General features: G+C 67.6%; 1 protein-coding gene across 1 annotated transcript in view; it reads left to right on the forward strand.

Annotated features, from left to right (window-relative positions):
- The first annotated feature begins 575 nt into the window (after positions 1-575).
- The window catches only part of DMTN (dematin actin binding protein), a 31,136-nt gene continuing 18,763 nt past the window's right edge, over positions 576-12,948 (forward strand). The window contains exons 1-3 of the mRNA XM_085559096.1: positions 576-721; positions 10,572-10,622; positions 12,531-12,583. Of these exons, the coding sequence (XP_085415222.1) occupies positions 12,566-12,583 (18 nt within the window). The 5' untranslated portion in view covers positions 576-721; positions 10,572-10,622; positions 12,531-12,565. The remainder of the gene's footprint in view (positions 722-10,571; positions 10,623-12,530; positions 12,584-12,948) is intronic.

A 12,948-nucleotide genomic window follows, 5' to 3' on the forward strand; every position in this document is an offset into this window, starting at 1 on the left:
CTCTGAACCCACAGGATGCTCCTGCTCTCCCCCATCCCTCTCCAAACCCACAAGATTTTTCTGTACCTCCTCCATCCCTCTTCAAACACACAGGATGCTTTCTGCTCTCCTCCATCCTCTCTAAACCCACAGGATGCTCCTGCACATCCTCCATCTTTCTCTAAATCCACAGGATTGTCCTGCACCTCCTCCATCCCTCTGTGAACCCACAGGCTCCTCCTGCTCTCCTCCATCCCTCACTGAATCCAGGGAATTATCCTGCACTCATCCATCCCTCTGAACCCACAGGATCCTCCTGCTCTCCTCCATCCCTCACTGAATCCAGGGAATTGTCCTGCCCTCCTCCATCCCTCTGAACCCACAGGATCCTCCTGCCCTTCTCCATCCCTCAGAACCCACAGGATCCTCCTGCACCTCCTCCATCCCTCACTGAATCCAGGGAATTGTCCTGCCCTCCTCCATCCCTCACTGAATCCAGGGGACCCTCCTGCTCTCCCCCATCCTCTCGGAGCCCCAGGCCGCTCCCGCACCCCTCCGCCCCGGCCCTGCCCCCGCCTCCCGCCGCTCCCGGGGCGCGGGGCCGGTCCCGCCCCGCTCCCTCCGCGGCTGCGGGCGGCGGTCGCCGCGGCAACGCGCGGGCGGCGCGGGCGATGCTCGGCGCGGGGATGGCTCCCGGCGGAGCGGCAGCGCTGCCGGCGGCGGCCCATGGGCTCCGCTGAAGGTAGGGCCTGACCGGGCACCCCCCGGTACCCCCGGGCAGGCCGGGACCGGGCTGAGCCAGCGGGAAGGTTTTGGGGTGCACGGCCGGTTTCGGGGGGGGCACGGGCCGCTGCGTGCCGCGGGATGGAGCCGGGCCGGGCCGTCCCCGGGCTCCTCCCGCCGTCCCCGCGGCCGGGAGGGGCCGAGCCCCGGTGGATGCTGCGGCCGGGAGGGCCGGTCTCCGGTGGGTGCCGAGCCCCGGTGGATGCGGCGGCCGGGTTAGGATCCCCGGTGGGTGCCGAGCCCCGGTGGATGCCGCGGCCGGGAGGGCCGGTCTCCGGTGGATGCCGAGCCCCGGTGGGGACCGGTCTCCGGTGGATGCTGCGGCCGCGAGGGCCGATCCCCCCCCCCCGGTGGGGGCCGATCCCCGGTGGGTGCCGCGGCCGGGAGGGGCCGAGCCCCGGTGGGTGCCGCGGCCGGGTTAGGATCCCCGGTGGGTGCCGATCCCCGGTGGATGCTGCGGCCGGGAGGGGCCGAGTCCCGGTGGGGGCCGAGCCCCGGTGGGGACCGGTCTCCGGTGGATGCTGCGGCCGAGAGGGCCGCTCCCCCCCCACGGTGGATGCCGGTCCCCGGTGGGTGCCGATCCCCGGTGGGTGCCGGTCCCCCGTGGGGACCGGTCTCCGGTGGATGCTGCGGCCGGGAGGGGCCGAGCCCCGGTTGGGTGCTGGTCCCCGGTGGCGGCCGCGGCCGGGTCAGCAGCCCCCGTGGGTGCCGAGCCCCGGTGGGTGCCCAGCCCTGGTGAATGCCGATCCCCGGTGGGTGCCGGTTCCCGGTGGGTGCCGGTCCCCCCGGTGGGTGCCGCGCCCCCGTGGGTGCCGAGCCCCCGGTGGGTGCCGGTCCCCGGTGGGTGCCGGTCCCCGGTGGGTGCCGATCCCCGGTGGGTGCCGGTCCCCGGTGGGTGCCGGTCCCCGGTGGCGGCCGCGGCCCGCTCAGCATCCCGAGCAGCCCCGGGCGCAGGTGGCGGCCGCCGAGCAGCCGCCGCGATCGGCGCTTCATGCTTGAGAAAACTGGGTTACAGCGGCCGCGGCCTCGCCGATCCACGGGCACGGCCCCGGCGCGGGGGGAACGGCGGCGTGGCGGGGCCCTGGCGCTGAAGGACACGCGTGGGAACCCCCCGGGGGGTGTATCCCCGCCAGATGTTCACCTCTGGGCCTGTATCCCCCCCAGATGTGCAGCCCCGCGTGTCTCTCCTCCCAGATGTGCCCCCCCCGGCGCGTCCACCCGCGGCCACACCCCAGGCTCTGCCTCCCCACGCGTGTCCACCCCACCCGGTGTGCACGCGGAGGGGGCTCTGCTGAGGCGGGTGGGGGGGAAACTGAGGCAGCGGAGAGCAGAAGGTGCGAGGAGGAGCCCCGGGAAGGAGCTGCTGTCGCCAGGCAGCGCTCCCACTCAGAGCCGGGAATAGACTCCGCGCCCCGGCGCTGCGGCAGCCCCGCCGCCCCCGGCTCCGCTCCCGCGCCGCGGTACCGGCATACCGGGATCGCCTTCCCGGGGGATGGAGGCGGCCGCAGCCCCCCTGCCCTGCCCTTGCCCCGCGGCGGGGCCGGACCGCGACCCCCGGGATGTGCGGGGGGCGTGGGGGGCATCCTCTCCCCACGGCAGCGCCCAGCGCTGGGTTCTGGCCCATCCCCAGCGCCTCCCACCCTCCGTGGGCTGAAATCCCGCTGGATTTCCCCTCCCGGGGCCGCGGGGGGTGGGAGCAGCACCCCCAGCCCCCGGCCCGGGGGTCGCGTTGGGTGGGGGGTGCCACCCCCACGCTGCCGCAGCCCCACCCCGAGAGGGGCCGGGGGTGCCCAAATCCCTCCCGTGGGCAGCGGGGCTGCCCCGCCCGGTGCCCAGCGAGGTGCGGGGGTGCGGGCAGAGGGGTCCGGGTGGGTTTTTGGGGTTTTTTTTTGCTGTTTTCCTCCCGCTTTTGTGCCGGGCTAAGCGGGGAGGAGCGGCGGCCGATAGTGCTTCGTCATGATGCCGGCTAATCCTCCTCTCGTCGGGAAAGGGCCACGGAGGCAGCAGCGGGCTGCGGAGGGGCGAGCGGCACCCACGCGGCCACGAGAAACCCCCCCACGCTCGCTGGGAAGCCACGCACCCCCTCCACCCTGCGCTCCCCGCACGCCCGGCCCGGCCCGGCCCGGCCCAGCCCCGGTTATCGGCGGGGCTGGCGGGGGCTGATAGCCCCGCTCGCCCGTTCGCCCGCCCCCGCGGCACCCCCGGGAGCCCACGCGTGACTCGGGGCCTCCTCTCGCCCACGCCATCCCCCCGCGGCCGGAGGGATGCGGTGCCCCCGGGTTTAGGTGAGTGAGCGGCTCCGGAGGGGCGCGACACGGGTGGGGACGACACGGGTGGGGCCGGTTCTTGGCGGCCGCTCTCCGTTTTCCCGTCGCTTTCCGCTGCCGGGGGGGCTCGGGGGTGCCCCCACAGTTTGGCCCTCACCTTGTCCGGTGCTGCTGCCCACGCGGGGGGACGCGGGGATCCCTCCCCGGGCCACGCGTGTCCCCGTTCCCCAGGGACATCGCCACGGGGGCAGAGGGAGGAGGAGCCCGGCCCCACCTCAGCGGTGAATTTGGGGGGGGGGGTCTCAGCGCTGTTTCTGGGGAGGGAACCCCCCAATCCCACCCTGCCCGACCGCGGGGGGGGTGGCGTTTTTACCGCGGACACGGAATTTTGGAGCCAAAAAAACCCCGGAGGGGCCAAATTCCCGTTTCCCCACAGAGCATGGGGCGGGGGTTGATTTAGGGGGAGAATTTGGGGGTGCAGATTTGGGGCGTCCCCCCCTCATCTTGTGGCTGTGGATGGAGGGGTTCAGCTGGTGGCTGTGGGCACGCAGGGTGGGTGGCCAGGGTGGGCTAGTGCCAGGGCCACCAACGGGCACCTCGGGACCCCTGGGCAGGCTGGGCTAATGCTGGGACCACCACCCAGCACCTTGGGACCCCTGGGCAGGTTGGGCTAATGGTGGGACCACCAATTGGCCACTTTGGGACCCCTGACCAGGCTGGGATAATTCCAGGGCCACCAACTGGCACCTCGGGACCCCTGGCCAGGCTGGGCTAATGCTGGGACCACCAATTGGCCACCTCGGGACCCCAGATCAGGCTGGGCTAATGGTGGGACCACCACTGGGCCACCTCAGGACCCCTAGCCAGGCTGGGTTAATTCTGGGACCACCAATTGGCCACTTTGGGACCCCTGGCCAGTTTGGGCTAATTCTGGGACCACCAATGGCCACTTTGGGACCCCTGGCCAGTTTGGGCTAATGCTGGGCCACCAACTGGGCCACCTCGGGACCCCTGGCCAGGCTGGGATAATTCCAGGGCCACCTCGGGACCCCCGATCAGGCTGGGCTAATGGTGGGACCACCAACTGGCCACCTCGGGACCCCTGGCCAGGCTGGGATAATTCCAGGGCCACCTCGGGACCCCCGATCAGGCTGGGATAATGCTGGGACCACCACCCAGCACCTTGGGACCCCTGGCCAGTTTGGGCTAACACTGGGACCACCAACTGGCCACTTTGGGACTCCTGGCCAGGCTGGGCTAATGGTGGGACCACCACCCAGCACCTCGGGACCCCTGGCTAGGCTGGGATAATTCCAGGGCCACCTCGGGACCCCTGGCCAGGCTGGGCTAATGGTGGGACCACCACCCAGCACCTCGGGACCCCTGGCCAGTTTGGGCTAATGGTGGGACCACCAACTGGCCACTTTGGGACCCCTGGCCAGGCTGGACTAATGGTGGGACCACCACCCAGCACCTTGGGACCCCTGGGCAGGTTGGGCTAATTCTGGGACCACCAATTGGCCACCTCGGGACCCCTGGCCAGGCTGGGCTATTTCCAGGACCACCACCCAGCACCTCGGGACCCCCATCCACCTCCCGGTGTCCTGGCGAGTTCGGGCCCCGCTCTGGTGGCCCCAGGCGCAGTTTTGGGGCGCCCACCCCCCATTGAAGCCCCCAGTGCTGCGTGTGCCACGGGGCTGGCAGAGCCGCGGGGGTTTTGGGGCGCAGGGGAACCCCCCAAACCCCCCGGCTGGCAAAGCCCGGGGCCACCGGGGGTTGCCGCGGGGCCACCCATCCGCAGCGGGTCCCTCGGCGTGCGGGATGAGCGGGGCTAATCCCGCGCTAATCCCGGATTAGCAGCCACGTGAGGCCAAAGCGGGCTGCGGCGTGGCCGTCGGTGTTATCAACTGAGGCGAATAATTCGATTCAGCCTTTTAAGATCAATCAATAATTGTCTCGATGATAGCGAGCAAACAGCGCCGGGTGCAGCTGGGGAGTCTGCGCTCCGCCAAGGGCTGACACCCTTCCCTCTCTTCCGTCCCTTTTTATACTTTTATTTTTCGTGTCTTCTCCGCGTTGTGCTGGCAACAGTTGATTTTTACCCTTTTCCTCTACCCTAATTTCACTCTTGATGGACAAACAAGGCAATGCACTTTTTCACAATGGGGGCAGGGGGGCCCGGCCGAGGAGCCCCCCGCCCCCATCGGCAATTTTGGGGTTCCCCCCCTCTAAACCAGCTCCTGGCGGGGCTGGCGCAGATTCCGCGGGTGGGGAGGGAGCGAGGAGGTGGAAATTCCTCCTTCATCTCCATCCGCTGCGGGATGCGCTGGGCGCGGGGTGGTGCTCCCCGCATCCGGGGAAACTGAGGCACGGGGCAGCCGCGTCCATGGCAGCCCGGGGCTGGCAGCTGGTGGCCCGGCGGGGATGGCAGAAACGGGACCAGGGAGGAACCGGACACCGGCGAGCCGCGGCTCGGGGACCCCCGCGCTGCCCGGGGCTCGTCGCTGCCGCGATCAAATTGCCGGTGAGGCCCCGCGTGTGCCTCAGTTTCCCCGGTGAGCGGCGAGGATGCTCCGGGCCTCGCGTGTTTGGGGGTTGTGGTGGGAGGAGGAGGAGGAGGAGGAGGAGGAGGAGGAGGCCGGGGTGGGCTGGGCAGCACCGGACGCCGTTCCCAGGCTGCCGGGAACCGTCTGCTCGGGGAACTTGTGACCCCGGCTGTCCCCGCCGCTGTCCCCGCCGCTGTCCCCGCCGCTGTCCCCGCCGCTCGGGCACACGGGCAGGGAGGAGGAGGAGGAGGAGGGTGATGGAGGAAGGCTGGGGGTCCCCTCCTGCTCCATCCCCCCCCTCCAAAGGGCCGTGAGGGGCGGATCTCCCGGCCTGGCCCCTGGCTCGGGGCCGGGCCCTGATGGCTTTGGCGGCTGCGAAATGTCAAATCCGGATTTCCTCGGGGTGGGGAGGAGGGAACCGGGAGCCGGGAACCGGGAGCCGGGAGGCGGGAGGCGGCCTCTTCCCGCGGCTGCACGGCCCCGGCTCCCCTTCTCCTCCATCCCGGTGAGCCCCGCCCGCGCGTCCTGTCCGTCCGTCCTTCCATCCATCCATCCGTCCTTCCTTCCTTCCTCCACCTCGCTCCCTCTCCCCACGCTCCCAGCCCTTTTCTGTCCCCTCAGCACCGCCCTGAGTGGGAGTGGGACCCGCTGCGTGCCCCCCTGCCTCTCCCCACCCACCCGCGTCCTGTCCGTCTGTCCATCCATCCATCCTTCCTTCCTTCCTTCCTCCACCTCGCTCCCTCTCCCCACGCTCCCAGCCCTTTTCTGTCCCCTCAGCACCGCCCTGAGTGGGAGTGCGACCCGCTGCTCCCCCCCTGCCTCTCCCCACCCACACATGCGTGTCCTGTCCGTCTGTCCATCCATCCATCCTTCCTTCCTTCCTTCCTCCACCTCGCTCCCTCTTCCCACGCTCCCAGCCCTTTTCTCTCCCCTCAGCATCGCCCTGAGTGGGAGTGGGACCCGCTGCTCCCCCCCGCCTTTCCCCACTCCCCACCCGTGTCCTGTCCGTCTGTCCATCCATCCATCCATCTATCCTTCCTCCACCTCGCTCCCTCTCCCCACGCTCCCAGCCCTTTTCTGTCCCCTCAGCACCGCCCTGAGTGGGAGTGGGACCCGCTGCGTGCCCCCCTGCCTCTCCCCACCCACCCGCGTCCTGTCCGTCTGTCCATCCATCCATCCATCCATCCTTCCTTCCTTCCTTCCTCCACCTCGCTCCCTCTCCCCACGCTCCCAGCCCTTTTCTGTCCCCTCAGCACCGCCCTGAGTGGGAGTGGGACCCGCTGCGTGCCCCCCTCGTCCCCTCCGCGCCGGGAAAATCCCAAACAGCCGCGCCGCGCTTATCTCGGGCCACGCCGGGCACCTGGCAGCGGAGCCGCGGGGCCATCGGGGGTTGCCACGGGGAACGCGGCTGCCGGCGGGGCGGCGGCTCCCTGCGAGCGCCCGATAAGCCGTGCCCGGTTCCCCGGAGCGCGGGGAGGGGCGGAGGGCACCGCGGCCGAGGTGTTGGCGCAGCTTTTGTGGCGTCTCTCGGAACGCCCGGCTCGGGTTCGTTTTCCCTTTTCCCCGCCGCCGCTCCCGTTCTCCGCCATCGCCTCCGCCCGCTCGCTGTCCCCGCCGCTGTCCCCGCGTCCCCGGGGGCACGGCTGGCTCCGGCGCTGGAAAGCGTGAGCTCACTCACGGCCGTGCCCGCCCGCACAATGCCACCCTTGTGCCCATCCCGCTCCCCCGGCAGCGCCTTAAAAAGAAAGCCCCGTCCCGGCGCCGAATTTGGGGGTTCTTTGTGGCGGATGGGTGGGGGGGGTCTCACGGGACCCCTCCCCGGGGTTCCGGCGGGGCTCGCTCCTCCCGCGCCCTCCGCGATGCTCCCGGAGCGCCCCGGGGTGTTCCCGCTGCGTCCCCGCGACCTTCAGCGCCCGCGGGGCCGGGGGACAGCGGGGTGGGGTCCCCAAAGGCGGTGCCACCCCGTGCCCAGCTTTGGGGTGGGGGACAGCGGGGTGGGGGTCCCCAAAGGCGGTGCCACCCCCGTGCCCAGCTGTGGGGTGGGGGTCCCTAAAGGCGGTGTCACCCCTGTGCCCAGCTGTGGGGTGGGGGACAGCGGGGTGGGGGTCCCCAAATCCGGTGCCACCCCCGTGCCCAGCTGTGGGGTTTGGTGTCCCCAAAGCCGGTGTCACCCCTGTGCCCAGCTGTGGGGTGGGGGACAGCGGGGTGGGGGTCCCCAAAGGCGGTGCCACTCCCGTGCCCAGCTTTGGGGTTTGGTGTCCCCAAAGCCGGTGTCACCCCTGTGCCCAGCTGTGGGGTGGGGGACAGCGGGGTGGGGGTCCCCAAAGGCGGTGCCACTCCCGTGCCCAGCTTTGGGGTGGGGGTCCCCAAAGGCGGTGCCACCCTCCTGCTCAGCTTTGGGGTGGGGGTCCCCAAAGGCGGTGCCACCCTCCTGCTCAGCTTTGGGGTGGGGGTCCCCAAAGCCGGTGCCACCCCCGTGCCCAGCTTTGGGGTGGGGGTCCCCAACAGTGGTGTCACCCCTGTGCCCAGCTTTGGGGTGGGGGTCCCCAAAGGCGGTGCCACCCTCCTGCCCAGCTTTGGGGTGGGGGTCCCCAAAGCCGGTGCCACCCCCGTGCCCAGCTGTGGGGTGGGGGTCCCCAAAGGCGGTGCCACCCCCGTGCCCAGCTTTGGGGTGGGGGACAGCGGGGTGGGGGTCCCCAAAGGCGGTGCCACCCCCGTGCCCAGCTGTGGGGTTGGGGTTCAGGGCCGGGGCTGCTCTCGCTGCTGTCACTGTCACTGTGTCACTGTCACTGTGTCACTGTCACTGTGTCACTGTCACTGTCACTGTTATTGTCACTGTTGCTGTCACTGTTTCACTGTCACTGTGTCACTGTCATTGTCACTGTGTCACTGTCGCTGTCACTGTCAATGTCACTGTCAATGTCACTGTCACTGTCACTGTGTCACTGTCATTGTGTCACTGTCGCTGTCACTGTCACTGTCATTTTCACTGTCACTGTCACTGTGTCACTGTCACTGTGTCACTGTTACAGTGTCACTGTCATTGTCACTATGTCACTGTCGCTGTCACTGTCAATGTCACTGTCACTGTCACAGTGTCACTGTCACTGTCACTGTGTCACTGTCACTGTGTCACTGTCACTGTGTCACTGTCACAGTATCGCTGTCGCTGCCAATGTCACTGTGTCACTGCCACTGTCACTGTCACTGTGTCACTGTCATTGTGTCACTGTCGCTGTCACTGTCGCTGTCACTGTCACTGTCATTCTCACTGTCACTGTCACTGTGTCAATGTCATTGTGTCACTGTCACTGTCATTGTGTCACTGTCATTGTGTCGCTGTCACTGTCACTGTCACTGTCATTCTCACTGTCACTGTCACTGTGTCACTGTCATTGTGTCACTGTCACTGTCGCTGTCACTGTCACTGTCATTCTCACTGTCACTGTCACTGTGTCAATGTCATTGTGTCACTGTCACTGTCATTGTGTCACTGTCATTGTGTCGCTGTCACTGTCACTGTCACTGTCATTCTCACTGTCACTGTCACTGTGTCACTGTCATTGTGTCACTGTCGCTGTCGCTGTCACTGTCACTGTCATTCTCACTGTCACTGTGTCACTGTGTCACTGTCATTGTGTCACTATCACTGTCACTGTTTCACTGTCACTGTGTCACTGTCATTGTGTCACTGTCGCTGTCACTGTCACTGTCATTCTCACTGTCACTGTCACTGTGTCAATGTCATTGTGTCACTGTCGCTGTCACTGTCACTGTCGCTGTCACTGTAACTGTGTCACTGTCATTGTGTCACTGTCGCTGTCACTGTCACTGTCATTCTCACTGTCACTGTCACTGTGTCACTGTCATTGTATCACTGTCGCTGTCACTGTCACTGTGTCACTGTCACCGCCCGGCTCTCAGGAACTCTCCCCAAGCTTTTCTGAAAGGAGAAGTTTGGAAGAGAGCGGGGAATGGAAAATGGGAAATTGGGAATGGGGAAATGGGGGATGGGGAATTGGGAATGGGAGATGGAGAATGGGAAATGGGGATTGAAAATGGGAAATTGGGAATGGGGGATGGGGAATGGGAAATTGGGAATTGGGAATGGGAGATGGAGAATGGGAAATGGGGATTGAAAATGGGGAATGGGAAATGGGGATTGAAAATGGGAAATTTGGAATGGGGAAATGGGGGATGGGGAATTGGGAATGGGAAATGGGGAACTGGGAATGGGAAATGGGGATTGAAAATGGGGAATGGGAAATGGGGAATGGGGGATGGAGAATCGGGAGGATGGAGAATTGGGAATGGGGGATGGAGAACGAGGAGCCGGGACTCAGAATGGGGAATTGGGAGTGGGGGATGGAGAATTGGGAACGGGGGATGGAGAATTGGGAATGGGGGATGGAGAATTGGGAATGGGGGATGGAGACCGAGGAGCCGGACACAGAATGGGGAATTGGGAATTGGGAATGGAGAATTGGGAACGGGGGATGGAGAATGGGGACCCGGGATGCAGAATGGGGAATTGGGAGATGGAGAATTGGGAATGGGGGATGGAGAATTGGGAATGGGGGATGGAGAATTGGGAATGGGGGATGGAGAATGGGGAACGGGGGATGGAGAATGAGGAGCCGGACGCAGAATGGGGAACGGGAGATGGAGAATTGGGAACGGGGGATGGAGAACGGGGAATGGGGGATGGAGACCGAGGAGCAGAATGGGGAATTTTCCCCTTTGTCCGCCCCTTTGAGCCGTTCGAGCGCGGCCGGGCCCGAGCCCCGCGGCGCCGGGGGAGCCGGGCCCGCTCCGCTGCCGCTGGAGCCTTCTGGAGCCCGGGCGACAAAAGGGCGACAAAAGGGCGACAAAAGGGCGACACTGCCAGCGCCGTCAGCAGCCAGCGGGCAGGGGGGGACGCGGGGACAGCGCGGGGACAGCGCGGGGTGGCTTTGTCACCCTGCGGCTCACCGCCACCTCCGCCCTGTCCTTGCAGAGGGACCGGCCGAGCCCCAGCCCAGGGGGATGCGGAGCCGCAGAGGCAGCGGTGAGTGAGGGGTCCCCCCTGTCCCCCCTGTCACCTCCTGTCCCCCTCTGTCACCCCCTGTCACCTCCTGTCCCCTCCTGTCCCCCCCTGTCCCCCCCTGTCACCTCCTGTCACTTTGTGTCCCCCCCTGTCCCCTCTGTCCCCTCCTGTCCCCTCCTGTCCCCTCCTGTCCCCTCCTGTCACCTCCTGTCACCTCCTGTCCCCCTCTGTCCCCCTCTGTCCCCCTCTGTCCCCCTCTGTCCCCCCCTGTCACCTCCTGTCCCCTCCTGTCCCCCCCTGTCACCCCCTGTCACCTCCTGTCACTTTGTGTCCCCCCCTGTCCCCTCTGTCCCCTCCTGTCCCCTCCTGTCCCCTCCTGTCCCCTCCTGTCCCCTCCTGTCACCTCCTGTCCCCCTCTGTCCCCCTCTGTCCCCCTCTGTCACCCCCTGTCACCTCCTGTCCCTTTGTGTCCCCCCCTGTCCCCTCTGTCCCCTCCTGTCCCCTCTGTCCCCCCCTGTCCCCTCCTGTCACCTCCTGTCCCCCTCTGTCCCCCTCTGTCCCCCTCTGTCACCCCCTGTCACATCCTGTCCCTTTGTGTCCCCTCCTGTCCCCCCCTGTCCCCTCTGTCCCCTCCTGTCCCCTCTGTCCCCTCCTGTCCCCTCCTGTCCCCCCCTGTCCCCTCCTGTCCCCTCTGTCCCCTCTGTCCCCTCCTGTCCCCTCCTGTCCCCTCTGTCCCCTCTGTCACCCCCTGTCCCCCCCGTCCCCTCCTGTCCCCTCCTGTCCCCTCCTGTCCCCTCTGTCCCCTCCTGTCCCCTCCTGTCCCTTTGTGTCCCCCCCTGTCCCCTCCTGTCCCCTCCTGTCCCCTCCTGTCCCCTCCTGTCCTCTCTGTCCCCTCCTGTCCCCCCTGTCCCCCCTTGTCCCCTCTGTCCCCTCTGTCCCCTCCTGTCCCCTCTGTCCCCTCTGTCCCCTCCTGTCCCCTCCTGTCCCCTCTGTCCCCTCCTGTCCCCCCTGTCCCCCCTTGTCCCCTCCGTCCCCTCCTGTCCCTTTGTGTCCCATCCTGTCCCGCCCTGTCCCCTCCTGTCCCACCCTGTCCCCTCTGTCACCCCCTGTCCCCTCCTGTGCCCTCCCTGGCAGTGCCCGGTGGGCAATGGGCAGTGGGACCCCCATCCTGGGTGGGGTTTGGGGGTCTCCGTGCCCACCCTGGTGCCCGGGGGACAGTGGGACCCCCAACCCGGGGGGTTTCGGGGGTCTCCGTGCCCACCCTGGTGCCCGGGGGACAGTGGGACCCCCAACCCGGGGGGTTTCGGGGGTCTCCGTGCCCACCCTGGCCGTGCCCGGGGAGCAGTGGGCAGTGGGCAGTGGGACCCCCAGCCCGGGTGGGTTTTGGGGGTCTCCGTGCCCACCCTGGCCGTGCCCGGTGGATGGGGGTGGTGGGCGGTGGGACCCCCATCCCAGGGGGTTTCGGGGTTCTCTGTGCCCACCCTGGCAGTGCCCGGGGGGCAGTGGGACCCCCATCCCGGGTGGGTTTCGGGGGTCTCTGTGCCCACCCTGGCAGTGCCCGGTGGGCAGTGGGACCCCCATCCCGGGGGGTTTCGGGGTCTCCGTGCCCACCCTGGCAGTGCCCGGTGGGCAGTGGGAGCCCCATCCCGGGGGTTCGGGGGTCTCCGTGCCCACCCTGGCCGTGCCCGGGGTGCGGGGGGCGGTGGGACCCCCATCCCGGGGGTTCGGGGGTCTCCGTGCCCACCCTGGCCGTGCCCGGGGTGCGGGGGGCGGTGGGCGGTGGGACCCCCATCCCGGGTGGGTTTTGGGGGTCTCCGTGCCCACCCTGGCCGTGCCCGGGGGGCGGTGGGCGGTGGGACCCCCATCCCGGGGGTTCGGGGGTCTCCGTGCCCACCCTGGCCGTGCCCGGACCCCGCTGTGCCCCCACAGGCGCCTGGCACTGAGCCCAGCCCGGCCGCGGCTGAATGGAACGGCTGCACAAGGTGGGGGGCTGGGGGGGTTTTGGGGGGTTTTGGGGGGTCCCGGGAGGGTTTGGGGAGTCCAGAGAGGATCTTGAGGGGTCCAGGAAAGGTTTTGGGGGGTCCAGGGAAGGTTTTGGGGGTTCAGGGAATTATAATGGGGGGTCCAGGGAGGATCTTGAGGGTCCAAGGAAGAGTATTGGGGGGTCCAAGGAGGATTTTGGGGGTCCAGGAGAGGTTTGGGGGGGTCCAAAGATGGTTTTGGGGTCCCGAGAAGGACTTGGGGGTCCAGGAAAGGTTTTGGGGGGTCCAGGGAAAGTTTTGGGGGGTCCAAGGAGGATTTTAGGGGTCTCAGGAGGGTCTTGGGGGTCCAGGAAAGGTTTTGGGTG

This window comes from Lonchura striata, chromosome 22 (assembly GCF_050655825.1).
Source record: "Lonchura striata isolate lonStrDom1 chromosome 22, ASM5065582v1, whole genome shotgun sequence".
In the NCBI taxonomy this organism is placed as follows: Eukaryota; Metazoa; Chordata; class Aves; order Passeriformes; family Estrildidae; genus Lonchura; species Lonchura striata.